Genomic DNA, 15,765 nt, shown 5'->3' on the forward strand with positions numbered 1-15,765 from the left:
CACACAGCTCCTGATCTTCATAACCATTGGGTTATACTGCCTCCTACAGGATGGAGTAGGATACTAGGCAGAAAAATAATTTGGCTATGCCTATAGGCAGTCCCAGGGGGTATACTCCCTCTCTCTGCTATAGGTACTCAGTTTTTTTTTTTCTGCCTAGTCAGGAGTAAGGACCTAGTTCCTTACTGGAATCTCTGGTCCTGGCAAATTTTTTTAGCTAGAAATGTATTTTCTTTTTTTTCTTTTCTGTGAGATCTACAATCAACTGGGCTGGATAATCTGAATCCAGTGGTCACCCCAGTCTGGCCAGAGAGTGCGTGCAGACCTCAGCTCCGCGCTAGGTCGGCCGCAACATAGCCCCATTGGACGGGTGCCGGCCTGCGAGTATAACTCCTCGCGAGGCTGCATACGACTGCGGTCTCGGCCCGAGTCACAGTGTTCCTCCTAGCCGACAGCCCCCTCATTTTGATGGGGAGGGGTTCTGTCTGGAGCTATGCCCTCCTCGTAGGGTGAGTAGCTGCCCCCCCCCCCCCCCTCCCCCTGGAGAGTTTTGGAGTGGACATGGGCCCCTCCTTGGGACAGTCAGACCCCCGGGTTCCACTCCTTCCCATCAGGCACCACCCCTTTCACCTGTTCCCCTACCCCCCTCCAGTTATGCTGGGGCTGTGTGGGTGGTCTGAGGGGCAGGGTGCTGTGCTGGTGATGGGGGGGGGGGGGGGTTGGTGCATAGCCGGCGACCAGACGATCGGCTGTGTGGAGAGGTTTGTATTTGGTGGGGGCTCCTGCCAGGGACCCCCGTCATTCCTAGGTCTGTTCTTGAGGCCTAGGGATCCCTGGGAGCCTCGTGGTGCTGTGCTGGCCCGCCATTTTGCTGTAGCCTGTGTTTCTATGCACAGCCGCCATGTTTGTGTAGTCTGGCGTCCATTTTGCGTTGGTTTGCCATTGAAAATAGCAGCTGCCATGACCCCCTGTGGGTTGCAATTTTGGCGGTGGGAGCCCCTCATCTCCTGGTGCTGACTCCTGGATGTTTTCCCTTCCTGATAGCCACACGTGGGGTGCAGGCTATCCGGGTGGATGCAGGTGCCTCTTTCAGCTGGGTGGGGAGCATGGTGGGGTTCTCTACCTCTCTGCTGAGGATTTAGTGCTTGTGCCTGGTGCCCGGTTTGTGCCGCCAACGCGTTGAGGGTTGTCCCTTTGCAGTGTTACACTTTTTGTGGGATCCCCCTGGTGACTCAGTCTTTGGAGCACATCTCCCCACCTGACCCACTCTGAGGCTTCAGGACCCCCCATGTCTCAACCATCTCCATCAATGCATTGACGGCGGTCCTGGAGTCCTTTGTGTCCCGGGTGGAGGTGGTTTTCGGGCGACGGGCTAGCAGACAGCGAGAGACCTTGACGATGGATGACGCAGCTGAGACAGAGGCGCAGGTTCCCTATGGCACTCACAAGCCATCCAGAGGGGCAAAGGAGTTTCCTTTCCCCGCCTATTTTGAGAAAATTGCCGCTAAAGAGTGGGGACAACCAAAGCATCCCCTTGGGGGTCCCGAAGCGATTTTGCTAGGCGTTACCCCTATGAGGAGTCCCTTATTAAGAAGTGAATTATTGCACCAGATTGAATAAGGCAACCATGATTCCAGTTGAAGAGTCCCCAGCCTTTAAGGATTCGGCTGACAGGAAGGCGGAGGCTGATTCGGCACAGAGACCGGTATTCGCTATTGCCCTGGTGTCGCAAACTCTGTCTGAGTGGGCTAAACTTTTATGTTGTGACCTAGAGGGAGAACAGCCCCCCTGCCTTTGCTGAGTTGGTGGACCAGGGGGCTAAATTTTCTTTGACACCTCTTTTGGATGTGGCTCGGCTCTCTGTTATGGCAGTGGTCCTTTGGCCTGTCTTTTGGCTTAAATGCTGGTCTGCGGACCAGACTTCTAAAACGGCCTTGACCGATCTCCCCTTTCAAGGGGATTGCCTGATTGGGGCTTCCCTATATAACATCATTAAAGGTCTCGCAGGGGGAAAGGGTACTTTTCTCCCGCAGACTAAGGGCACATCGCAGACTAAGGGAACATCGTTGTAGATGTGGGCCCTCCTCCTGCTCATAAAAAAAAAAAAAAAAACTTTAAGTCCCTCAGGTTTGACTGACAAGGGCTCGAAGCCTTTTGGGGCCTCTTCTGGAGGATCCAAACTAACCTTGTCTGGCTTCTCCAGACTCACAAGCAAGGCTCTTTCAGCATGAAGGTGCGCCCTCAAATGTCGAGGGACGTCTCTGCTGGTTTCCGGACTCATGGACTTCCCTGGTACAAAATAAGGTGGGTCCACAAAGTCATTCGGTCCGGCTTCAAGATCAAGTTTCGCTCTTGTCCCCTGGCATGGTTCTTTCCTTCCAACTTGCGCCTGTCCCCAGACCGCTTATAGGGTCTGTTTGGGGTGGTACAAGATCTGTTACTTCAACGGGTGATTGCCTCTGTGCCGACTTCAGAACATTTTTAGGTGTTTTTCTCAAACCTGTTTACAGTTACCAGGAAGGAAGGCAAGGTGCGTCCAATCCTTTACCCCAAGGCGCTGAGCTGCTTTGTGCGCATGCAGAAGTTCAGGATGGAATCCATTCCTACGGTGGTGGCATTCCTGCATCGTGGAGTTTCTTGCCTCTATCGACATCAAGGTTGCTTACCTTCATGTTCCAATATGTGCCGGTCACCAGCGCTTCCTCTGCTTTGCCGTGGGAGAGGAGCATTATCAGTTTGTGGCATTACTCTTTGGTCTCGCCTCTGCTCCTCCGGTCTAAACAAAAGTGTCCGCCCCAGTTCTAGCATTGTTACGCCAATGGGGTATTGTGGTACTAGGCTACTTGGGACGACCTCCTGCGAGCGGAGTCTCCTACTGCTCTGGTGGAAAACCTAGAAATCGCAATACGAACTCCTGAAGGAGTTCGGTTGGATTCTGAATTTTCAGAAGTCTGCTCTGGTTCTGTCCACAAAGCTGGGCTATCTGTGTCTGACTTTGACTCTGAACTCTGCCTTAGCCATAGTGCTCCTTCCTCTGGACAAACTCCAAAAATGATAGGCTGCAATTCGTCTCCTGCTGTCTTCCTGATAGTGTCTACCTTCGAGGCAGTTCCATTTGCACGGTTCCATACAAGGTCCTTGCAAAGGGAGAATCTGGCTAGATGGGACAAGACTCCGCAGTCTCTGGACAATGATCCGTCTGAGCTGGGGAATGAAGGAGTCCCTGATATGGTGGCTTCATTCTCCGGCACGTCGGCTGGGCAAAATCCTTCCTCCCATTGTATTGGACAGTGGTCACCACACAGGTGCCAGCCTGTCCAGCTGGGGTGGCGTCCTCTGCAAAAGTTCTGCTCAGGGGATCTGTACACTGGATGAGTTCAGACTACCGATCAATGTTTTGAAACTCCGAGCAATCAGACTGTGCCTGGACCATTGGACGAATCGTCTTCAGGGATGTCCAGTGCGCATTCATCGGACAATGCCACGGATGTGGCTTATGTCAAACAAGGGGGCACAAGAAGTATCCTGGCGGCTCGTGAGGTAGCCAGCATTCTAAGGTGGGCAGAACAGTTCGTTACAGCCCTCTCCGCCGTATACATTCCCAGGGTGGAAAACTGGCAGGGGGATTACCTCAGTTGACAGGCGTTTTACGAAGGGGAATGGTCCCTTCATCCAGAGGTGTTTTATCAGTTGTCATTGGTGGGGCATCCCAGAGGTTAATCTGTTGGCGTTTCGGCTCAACAGAAATGTGCATAGGTTTGTGGCTCAGTCACAGGATCCTCTGGCTGAAACTAAAGATGCGCTGGTTGCCCCGTGGGGTCAGTATCGTCTGATTTTATGCCTTCTCTCCTCTCAAGTGTCTGCCAAGACTTCTGCACAGGATCGAGGAAGAAGGGATTTAGGTAATTTTTGCGGCTCCAGACTGGTTCGCCAGGCTTTGTACAGTGATCTGGTGTGGCTGGTCGCCGACGTTCCCCTCAGGAAGGATCTGCTGTACCAAGGACCAACCTTCCATCCTGCTTTACAGTCGCTGGCTTTGACAGCTTGGCAGTTGAAAGCCAGGTGCTGATGGATAGAGGTTTTTCAGAGTCCGTGATTCCAACGCTGGTAAAAGCTTGGAAATCTACTTCTTGAAAGATCTGCCATCATATGTGGAAGATGTACATTGTGTGATGTCCGTCTCTTGGGGTTCATCCTCACTCTTTGGTGGCTCAGATCTTGACCTTCCTTCAATAGGGTGGGGGGGGGGCAGAAATTGGCCTTGAGTACCATCAAAGACCAGGTGTTGGCCTTGGCGGTCTTCTTCCAACGACCCTTTGCCACACACTCCCTGATGCGTGTCTTTTATTCAGGGTGTCCAACATTTGGTTCCCCCTAGTGCAGTCTCCGTTGCCTTGGGACATCAATTTGGTGCTTTCGGTCCTCCAGAAGCCTCCCTTTGAGAATCTCCGGGAGATTCCTTGGCTTACGCTGCCTCGGAAGGTGGACTTTTTGGTGGCTATCGCCTCTATGAACAAGATGTCAGAACTGGCAGCGTTATCCTGTCTTTCACCTTACTTGGTGATTCACCGAGATAAGGTGGTTCTTCGCCTCTGTCCGTCATTCCTCCCAAAGTTTGTCTGACTTTCATTTGAATGAAGACATTGTGTTGCCTTCCCTGTTTTCCAGACTTAAACTGTCGAATGAAATTGCCTTGCATGCCTTGGATGTGGTCCAGGCAATTAGGGTGTACCTGGCAGCTATGGAGTCTTTTAGGAAGTCAGACTCACTTTGTGCTCAGGATGGGCCTTGGAAAGGGTTGTCCGCTTCCTCTGCAACCATATCCAGATGGATCAGACAGTCTGTGATTCAGGCCTATTCCATCAAGGGTCAGGTTCCTCCTTTCCCTGTCAAGGCACACTCTGCTAGGGTGCTTAATGCCTCCTGGGCTTTCTGTCATTGGGCGTCAGTGAGGCAGGTTTGCGAGGCGGCCACCTGGCCGTCAGTGCACACTTTCACAAAGTTCTATATAAAGTGGATGTGTTGGCATCTGCGGATGCTTCGGTTGGCCGCAAGGTTTTGCAGGCTGCTGTTTAGAGGACTTGATCCCCTTTGAGGGTATATTATATTTTTTTTTTCCCAGGTGGGCTCCAGTTTTTGGTTGAGCTCCTGTTGCCTGGTTGGCTACTGTTTTAGCCTGGGGAATATTCTGTTTCCGCCCCTCATGTTTAACACTGCTTTGGGATGTCCCAATGGTTATGAAAATCAGCAGCGGTCTATCAATGAACGAAAGAGAAAATTGAATTTTTGACTTACCATAATATCCTCTTCTCAGGGATCATTGACGGACACAGCTCCTTCCCCTCTGTGGAGTTGTAATTCCTCTGACATTGTTTGTAACAAAGCGAAGTACGAGTAACCATACCTATAGCAGGGAGAGGGAGTATATTCCCTGGGGACCGCCCATAGGTGTAGCCAGATTCTTTCTGCCTAGTGTCCTTCTCTAGAGGGAAGTATAACCCAATGTTTTATGAGAATCGGGAGCTGTCCATCAATGAACATCAGAGAAATGGATTTTACGGTGTCAAAAAGCCAATTTTTTTACCAGTACTCTCACCAGAGTGCTTTGGGGAAATAATCAGAGGTCTAAACAGAGCTCTGTTTATCATTTGAAATCAAGTCCTCAATCTCCTCCTTTTCTGTCCAGCACTCGCTGAACCCAGAAATAGACAATACTGCGGACTCCACTGTTTGCTCAGAAAGAGATTTGAAACCTGTTACAAATATGGGAGCGCTCAGTACTGAGTACTATTATGTTCATTTTAGTAAACTGGAGAGCTCAGTAAATACGAGAGACTGGTTTACTTATCTCACTTTTCACCTTCCTGAAGAAAAGAGATCCGATCCTTCCCCCTATGTGCCCCATAATATTTGCCCTCCACAACTCAATGTCTCTGCTGTTAGGGGGAGAGCAGCAGGGATTGAGATTACACAGAGAGCCAGTTTGTGGAGGGTACATGGTACTGAATTAGATTGTAGTAACAGTGGGAAGTTGTTGGTGACAAGCAGGGAACACTGTGCAGTGGGGAACAGTCAATATTTATGAATAGCTGCCATCAGTGTCTGGCCAGCCACTGCTCACAGCTATTCATGAATCAGCATAGTCTAGGGCAGTGTTTCTCTCACTTTTTTTAGTTAAGGTACCTTTTTAAAATTCACAATCTAGAGGCACCTCAATTTAAAATGTAAAAAAAAAATAAACAAATAGTTTTACACCTCACAGTAGCAGCCATGCCTGTGGGACACCCAACATTGGAGTGATTTCTTTTTTCAAAGCAGATATACTTTTGCACACTGGTACTGACTAATACTCAGGCCCCAGTGCTGATGGAGAGGAGCAAACAAGGAACCTGTGCAGGTGCCTGATGTCATTTTTATCAAATAGTGACGTCATTCTTAAGGTGCCCAAGGTTGTAATGCTGCACAATAAAAAAACCAAAGGCAAGCCCTATTCACTTCTTGGCTTGTGCCAATTTTTGGCCAATATTTAGGCATTTTGCCAAGGTGCCTCTGAAGAACCCACAAGGCACCCTGGTTGAAAGTCTATTCTAAAGGTTATCCTTCTGCTATAAATTCTATGGTCACTGAAGTGATCATGAGATTTATAGCTGAAGGCAATGCAGCCTCTGTAAAGGTTACTGAACTGGCCACCTGCAAGCTGTATTTTTTGCCAGTGGTAGTAAAAGGGTTTAGACGTGTGGCATTATTATTTTATTAGAAATTCGTTTTCTGACACTTTATCAGTTTACAAGAAAGAATGAATCACTTAGTTATTGTAATTCAGCACTCTTAAGCTACTGTTCTTTACATGTTTTTGTTTATTGCATAAACCTGAATGGTAAAAAACGTGTACACGTTTAAATCAAAAGTTGGCCAAACTTCCCTCCGAGATCTCTTAATATTCAAAAAGTTGTGAGTCTGTGTAAAATTGACATAAAAACAGAATGCAATGATTTGCAAATCTCATAAATCTTTTATTCACAACAGAAAATAGGAAACATGTCATATGTTTACACTGAGAAAATGTAACATTTTAATAAAAAAAATTAGTTAATTTTAAAATTGATGGCAGCAACAATCTCAAATTTGGGACAGGGCCATGTTTACCACAATGTTGAATCTCCTCTTCTTGTAACACTTTAAATGTCTGGGACCCTTAGACCAGTTGCTGGCGTTTTGGAAGAGGAATGTTGTCCTATTCTTGCCTGATATAGAGCTTTTACTGCTCAGCAGTCCTGTATCGTCTGGAATTTCTCGTTTTCAACATGTGCTAAATATTTTCATTGCTGAAAGGTCTGGACTTCATGCAAGCCAGTTAAGCACCTGGACTCTGCTACAAAAGCCATGCTGTTATAGATGCAGTATGCAGTTTAGCATTGTCCTGCTTAAATATGCAAGGCCTTCTCTTAAAGACGTTGTCTGGATGGAAGTATACGCTGCTCTAAAACCCAGATATCTTTCAGCATCGATGGTGTCTTTCCAGACTGCAAGCTACGCATTCCATATGCACTAATGCACCCCCAAACCATCAGAGATGCAGGCTTTTGAACTAAATGCGGATGACAAGTTGGAAGGTCCTTTTCTTTAGTCCATAGGATGTGGCGCCAATGGTTGCCAAAAAGAATGTCAATCAATTCATCTGAACACAGAACAGTTTTCCACTTTGCAACAAACCATTTTAAATTAACTTTGGCCCAGGGAAGATGGCAATGTTTCTGGATCATGTTCAGAAATGACTTCTTCTTTGCATGATAGAGCTTACCTTTCATTTTTGGAAAGCATGGCCAACTTTGTTCAGAATGTGATCTTTGGAAGTATTCCTGAGCCCATGCAGAATCATGCCTGTTTTTATGCAGTGCTGTCTGAGGGCCTGAAAATCATGGGCATCCAATATTGCATTTTTGCCTTGTCCTTTGTGCACAGAGATTTCTCCAGATTCTATAAATCTTGTGATATGTACTGTTGATGATGGCATATTTGAAGTCTTTGCAGTTTTTTACATTGAGGAACATTATTCTGAAATTGACATTTTTTTAGATGCGGCTTTTTTGAGACCTGCTGCTGCCAACAATGTCAAAATTTCGCTAAAATGGTACATTTTCACAGTTTAATGTACATTTTTACAGTTTGCTATGTTTTCTATTGTTAATAAAATATGGGTTTGTGAGATTTGTATATCATTGCATTCCATTTTTATGTAAACTTTACAGTGTTCCAATTTTTTTGGAATTGTGGTGTATGGAGGGGCAACTTTATTGCCTTTAAACATGTACTTTTTAAGCAATTGCATAATAGCACTGACTTCTTTTGTCTGGTAAGGTGACATGGTTTTTGTGGGTATACTGAAATCTTTGTGCAGCTGAAGTGGTCTATTGCTTTTACATTATAATAGTTTTTTTTTAAGTGCTGCAGCTGTTCATGTAATCTCAGCATATTGTTTGCTGGTGTCGCTGTGCTCATTCAGTATTCTAAAGCCTTCATTTCCCTTTTGCAGGCTGATGACAGCATGTCAAATGTTGCAGTGTTACAGCAGGTTGAAGATGCTATGTCATTATTTAGCCCAGCAGTTAAACAAGGTTAGTGTTACCATTTATCAGTTTTGAAATGATAAAACAAAATATTAGTTTAACCTAAGGACTTTTATAACTGTTAAACACCAGAGGTGGCATAGCAAGTACATTTAGGTGTTAGCACATATTTAGCTGACTGGTGGAGGGCCCTGTAAGCCTGAAAATTGGGTTTACTCTATTGCAGGGGTATTGAATTAAAATTTACAAAGGTCCAGTCAATAAAATATTCTTCCAGCAGAGGTCCGAATCGCATGTTTATGCAATGACCGCCCTGTATCCTCGCAACCAATCGCCTGCTTGTTAACTTGGATAGCCCCCGTCCTCTGTCTATAGCTGTCCTGCCTCCAGCTGTTGGCTCTGTGAGACTGGCAGTGGTGATGGCTGTGGGCAGAAAGACTCTAAAGGGTGGGACCGCAGGGGTCCGGATGAGACATTAACTGGGTCCGGATCCGGACCCCGGTCCGCCATTTAGTGATGCCTGCTCTATTGTGTTAATGTTCAAAATGTTGGCACTTGCCCAGAACTTCCGACAGGACATTATTGCGATCTATATGCTATTCATGAGAAGATTACTCACCTTTTTGTGACCACACAATCTATCCAGAATTTAAAAACTTGAGAAGTTCTAACCCATCACTAAATACAGCTTAATGTGATGTCCCCTGCACTATAAACCAAAAACCGTAATAAGTGATGTTCCCAGCTGCAGCTCCTAATGTGCTCCCTACTCATGTACGTATATGATAAATTAAAAGTGAGCTGCGCTCCGAAAAAAGGTGTTCTAAAACAAATTTCTTCATTCAAAAACTTAAATGTGTTAAAATTCCTCATAATCCATATAAACTCCATAAATATTCATAAAAACAAAATTAGTAGTCCCTTTTTAAAGATAGACCCTATACATATTTAATGTGCCAAGTCTGCATATATGAAAAAAAAGCAGTCTGTGCTCTAGTCTAGCGCGTTCACCAAATTTGAGACTTCATTCCAAAAACATACTTAGTGTGATGCACCAAACGTGCCCCACATAGATGAAAAAGCTCACCAGAGCCCTTTTGCCTCTTTATTTCTAAATTGTGCTTTTTTAATATTAAACAGCTTCTCACCTCCAATCCAGAATACATTTTTGACTCTAAATACCTCTGACTAAGGAATACATAAACCACAACACAAAATTCATTGTACAAGTTTATTCCTCAAATTCAAAAAGTAAAATAACATAGTGCATTCACATAGTTTTGTGCCCTTCTCATCACTTCTGACTGTCACATCCTCCTTGAGAAATGCACGCTGGTTGAGGTAACCAGGAACAGCGGTGGTAGGGGACGTAACCCACATTGCTGGATGTACCAAGTGCCAAGGAGGGCATCAAAACTATCTGAGTGCTCAAAGTTTAACTTTCTGAATTTGAGGAATAAACTTGTTGCACAAATTTTGTGTTTATGTATTCCTTGGTACGAGGTATCTAGAATCACCTTGGGCTCTGGATTGGAAGGGAGGAGAAACAATAGATTATTTAACAATGTATTTAAAAAAATAAATACAATTGAACCGTTTTTAGAGATAAAGGGGTCAACAGGTTCTGGATAACCCCAAACTAAAAGAAAAAACTTGTGTGGGGAATTCCAACTTCTCAAGTATTAAAGGTCTAGCAATTACCGTTGCTATGCTTTTATAATGGTGAGCTAGTTCCTTGCATTAAATTACTATGCTTTTGTATCCCTGACCCATAACAAGTGTGCAAAGTTCTGGCTTGTCTCTAAATTTTTGATCTGCTTACTCTTTCTGAGTCTGCAAATCCAAAAATATGGAAGGCATTGATTTTACATTGAAGCTAAGCAACTAGCGTTTTTAGAATGAGGGCCACAATGGTTGCCTAGCATTTACTATATGACAGGTTACACTTTAATAAAGACATACAAAAAAATATATAAACCTAAAATGTATACATATTGTTTACTTGTCTATCACCGGTTATTTGCAGAATCTCAGCGACCGTCCGCTCATGCCAGAACAGCATCTACTAGCCTCTTTCATGAAACTGACCTGGTTGTGTCTTACAATGATCTGGATAACCTTTTCAATTCTGATGAAGATGAGCTTACGGTATGTTACAACTTTATGGTCTGATCCACATTTTTCAGTACCTATATTTTGCCTCCAGGGAAGATTTGAGGGAGGGGGGGGGGACGGGGGAAGTTGTCAGGTTATATAGCCCTTTGGTTATTCGTTAAATGTTGTTAAAACAAATTGAATGTTTGAGATCAGATTTTCTTCGTACAATACAAATTATTTGAGGTTTCCCAATTTTTCCTCAGCCTGGATTAAAAAGGACCCAGAACGCTGATGACAAGAACAAGGACTCCAAGTCTGTAAACCTAGACCCTCTGTCCTGCATAAGTAAGTACCAATAGTTCTTGCATTTATGTTAACTGGAAAATTAGATTGTATTGGCATTCTCCATTTCTGTACAGATCGTCCTTCTTTTTTTTTTTTTAGTTCAAGGAACCAAGGATGAGTAGGAAATCTATTAAGTGGAGGTGAAAATTTAAAAAGTAGGCTTTCTGATATCACTTTAGCTATGAAATCTGCAAGTCTGTTGAAAGCTCACTCCAGACTCCTGCACCTATAAAGAGATCTGGGATGATTTTTTGATGGTGCTCTTTACACCTAAAGTCCAGTTCTTCTTGTTCCTAAATATAAACATTTTAGAAAATAATTGGAAAAATAGGTTTCTTGACTTGTGTATGTTTAAAGTTGGCAAGGTATGGCAATAAAAGTGCCCTAATTAGGCCAAGTCTGCAGCCATACATTACTGTGGGCTGTTAGGTTTTATATACCCAGGTTGCATTATGGCATCTGTTGAGCACTGGTGGCTATTGGTGTGATAACCTACATAGCTCATCCTTAAATACTGTGCAACTCAAAATAATTATACTTAATTGTTCTCTAGGTACAGCTGATCTTCATAAAATGTATCCTACTCCACCATCTTTGGAGCAACACTTTATGGGCTTCTCTCCTATGAACATGAGCAGCAAAGAATATAACAGCATGGACTCAACACCAGGAGCAACAACACTTGAAGGAATAACTGCTCAATTTAAAATAGAAGTTGAGGAGGGATTCTGCAGCCCCAAACACACTGAAATTAAGGTAATCTGTGTACAATAATAAAGTAAAATGAAATCTGATTCTTGGCACACAATTTCGCTTTGTACTAAGAGTAATATTGATTAAATAGATTACCTCTTGTCTATCAAGGTATGTTTATAAACGTCATGGTAGACAAGTGGTTATTTCAAGTTCACAGCTGCAGTAGGTTATACCAGATTTAAGGCTCCGTTCACATGTAGGCGTTTTGGGGGAGTTTTTCTGCTCTAGGGTCAGCTCTCAAAACGCCCAACAAGGCAAATACTATTAATTTCAATGGCCCCTGTTCACATCTGAGCGGTTTGACGCTGTGAGCAAAACGCCCAACGCTCAAAAAAGTACATGAGCTTCTTTTTGGGCAGATTACAGGCGTTTTCCATTGGTCTCTATTAGGCCTGCACGATATTGGAAAAAAAATATATTGCAATATTTTTTTTTTTCCAACTATATATATATATATATATATATATATATATCTATCGATATTGAGAATGGATGGAAATCATGAAGTATTGCAGCAGGGCATGCAGGCAGCAGCACAGCCTTCTGATTGTAATTGCAGATGCAGGCCAGGGTTAATAATGGTATACTGATACTCTCTCAGTGACAGTCAGTGTGGGTGGCAGGTGTAATGTGCAATGTAAACTTCTGTGGATTTGCAGACGCAAAATCTCTGCACTGCCATGGATCATCATCTGCTCACCTACTTCCTCTCTGTGACATCCCCATAGACTTTCCTGGTGTCAGGTACCTCCGTTCTAAGAACGGAGGACCAGACGTGTGGGGGGGAGCAGAGGATAAACAGTGGGCAGGGTTGCAGTTTAGCAGCTGTGTATTTGATGTATGATGTAGCTGAGGGAAGTGGAACTCATTACACTAGCCACTCCCAACACTGTAATTTAAAACTATATAGTAATCCTTCAACCTGCAACCCCAGCCAAACTTTTTTTTTTTTATTTTGTAGGATTTGGGTAGAGTATGGAAAGATTGAAATCCTCTGTTGGGCTTTGAAATGGTTTGTCCCAATTGTGGAGATTTTCTCACTTTTTGTCCAAGTGACCACCAAGCCAATAAAGTGTTTCCAAAAATAAAATGTAAATAAGTAGTTACCTCTAATGCTTTGTATCCTTTTGCCTACAGTGCTGTTCTGTACTGTACCAAGGAATTTCATTCATGCAGGATATTTCTCACAATGCTTTTCTCCCAGTGGTTTGACAATAGTACAGTGCAGGGATTGCATTGCTCATTCTTTCCTTAGCCCTTGTCCATTCATGAAAAGCCTTGCATTCGATGAGAATGGGCAGAAGAAAAGAAGGTGCAGATATGACAGGATTCCCCCTTGTCTATTTACAGAATGGCTTTTTGGGTTTTTGTTTTATTAGAAAAATGTGTAAACTGATAAACATGAAATGCAAGGACAAATGCTTGTATAAAGTTGTATGCAATCGAATACACTTACGGCAGCAGTAGCCGGGAAAAAAAAAAAAAAAATCAGGTAATACAGGTGTATCAAATGACCAGTGTTCACAATATAAGTACATGTATACAGAAATTTCTCAAGGAAACAACTACTGTAAGTTGTAATATGCTGTTTCTTGTGAAGAGACAAAGGGGGAATGAATCCCTGCACTGTACTATAGCCAGAACTCGGGAAGGAGAATGCTGCGACTCAGATTATTCAGTCTCTCACTCTCGGGAGTCGGGACTCACAGTGGTGGTAGGAGGGCTAGGAGCCGGTAGAAGAACACAGCCGCATACAGTGACTCACTCGACTTCCGTGCACTGCAGCCCACACGTTCAGTCTCTGCCCTGCAGCTGGTTTTCTCAATGGCACAGCGAACCAATCACGCCGTGAGTAGCGGCACAGCGAACCAATCAGGTGTGCAGGCACGCGTGATTGCTTAACTGTGCAGCTGCTCACGGCGCGCTGCTCACCGCTGAAGTGTCAGACGGATGTAATCGTCCTCCCCCCGCCGAGTCCCGACTTCTCCCTGCCTATGCTAAATATCGTGTCTTCGGCGATATGAATATCGCCCACGCCCACAGAACGATAGTCGATATCATATCGACTATCGTTCAGCCCTAGTCTCTATTCAATCCAAAAACGCCTGAAAAAACGCCCATAAAAACGCCTGTAATAGCAACGCCAAGATGTGAACCTAGCCTAAGAGCTGGCGAAGGGGTTTCTAATAAAAGTAATTTGGCGGGTCATTCTTTGGCTAGTGTAGCGGAGAAGGCAGCTATTCAAACACAATCTGTGTTTGACTAACAGGCCCCCATGTTTCATAAAGAGTATCTGTTACCTGCCCACGCTATCACATAGGGGGCTTGTTGAGCCCCCTTCTGATAGCAATAAAGTTAAAAAAATAAAAAGTTTTAAAGTATAACTAAAGGCAAAACATTTTTTTTTTTGTTTTGTGGAGAGATGATCGAGCACCTGTCAGTTTTTATTGCTTTCTTTGCCCCTATCAAGGAGATTCATCCTCTATTTGTCCTATTTACCATTATCATTGAAAGTAAAGAAAATCCCAAATGTCTCTTTCGTTCATCTCCTGGGTTATACTGCCCCCTACAGGAGTAGGACACTAGGCAGAAGAGAATTCTTGCTACACCCATGGGCAGTCCCAGGAGGTATACTCCCTCTCTGCTATAGCCACTCAGTGTTTTTCTGCCTAGTCAGGATTAAGGACCTATTTCCTTGCTGGGATCTTTGGTCCTGGCAAATTTTTTTGATAGAAATGTTTATTTTATCCTGGATTTTTTTTCCTTTGAGATCTACGATCAACTGCCGGACTTGGCGACGCCTTGGAAAATCTAGATCCAGTGGTCACCCTAGTCTGGCCAGCGAGTGCGCGCAGACCTCAGCTCTGCGCTAGGTTGGCCACAACCTAGCCCCACTGGATGGGGGCTGGCCTGCGAGTTAAAACGTCTCGCGAGGGTGAATGCGAATTGGCTTCGGCCTGAGTCAGAGTTTCCTCCTGGCCGACAGCCCCCCCCCCGCCCCATTTCGTTGGAGAGGGGTTCCGTCTGCAGCGGTGCCCATCTGGTTCCTTGTATGGTGAGTAGCTGTTCCTCTCTCCCCATGGGGGTTTTTGGGGTGGACATGGACTCCTCCTTATGAAGGTCGGAACCTCCCCCCCACCCTCCACACAGGGGCTCCTTTGGGTGGCCTGTCCACTATCCTTGGATGGGGGCAGGGTGCTAACTGGCAATGGGTGTACGCCGCCGGCAACCGGATGATCGATTGTGTGTGTGGGGGGGGGGGTTGTACCTGGTGGGGGCTCCTGCTAGGGCCCCCTGTCCTGCCTGGATCTGTTCTTGAGGCTTAGTCTTCCTCCTGGGTTCCTGTAAGCCTTGTGGTGCCGCCATTTTATTGTAGCCTGTTTGTATACATGGTCGCCATGTTTGTGTGGTATGGTGGCCAGTTTCTTGTGGTTCGTCATTGGAAATAGCAGTGGCCATGACAATGGAGCCCTATGGGCGGCGATTTCGGCGGTGGGAGCCCCTCCTCATCTCTTGATGCTGGCTCCTGGATCATTTTACTTCCTGATCGCTGCTCGTGTAGTGCAGACTCTCCTGGTGGCTGCAGGTGTTTGTTGTTTCTTTGGGTGATGAGTCTGGTGGGGTCTTCTGCCTCCCTGGGTGGTGCTGCCAGCCTGGTAGGGGTTGTCCCTTAACAGTGTGTTAACACTTTTTGTGGGGTCCCCCTGGTAAATCCTGGAGTCTTTAAAGCACATTTCCCCACCTGATCCCCTCTCTGAGGCTTCGGGGCCCTCTGGGTCCCAACCATCCATCCATCCATCCATGCACTGACGGGGGTCCTGGATTACCTTGTGTCCCGGGGGAAGGTGGCTTGCGGGTGACGGGCTAGCAAAAAGTGTCCCCTCCTTCCCCTGCCTCATCTGTTTCATCAGATCCTGAATCTGATTCAGCCGCCGCGGTTGTGAGTTATCCTGCTGGGTCTCCAACCACGCATCTGGAATCCTCTGATAGTGAGGATGAC

At 45.3% G+C, this 15,765-nt stretch overlaps 1 protein-coding gene across 1 annotated transcript in view; it reads left to right on the forward strand.

The window, feature by feature from the left end:
• MED13 (mediator complex subunit 13) overlaps positions 1-15,765 on the forward strand; it is a 181,548-nt gene that overhangs the window by 96,132 nt on the left and 69,651 nt on the right. Inside the window, exons 11-14 of the mRNA XM_082245707.1 lie at positions 8,534-8,615; positions 10,594-10,715; positions 10,928-11,009; positions 11,563-11,765. Coding sequence (XP_082101833.1) covers positions 8,534-8,615; positions 10,594-10,715; positions 10,928-11,009; positions 11,563-11,765 — 489 coding nt within the window. The remainder of the gene's footprint in view (positions 1-8,533; positions 8,616-10,593; positions 10,716-10,927; positions 11,010-11,562; positions 11,766-15,765) is intronic.

This window comes from Pelophylax lessonae (assembly GCF_965119305.1).
Source record: "Pelophylax lessonae genome assembly, chromosome: 2".
Classification (NCBI taxonomy): domain Eukaryota; kingdom Metazoa; phylum Chordata; class Amphibia; order Anura; family Ranidae; genus Pelophylax; species Pelophylax lessonae.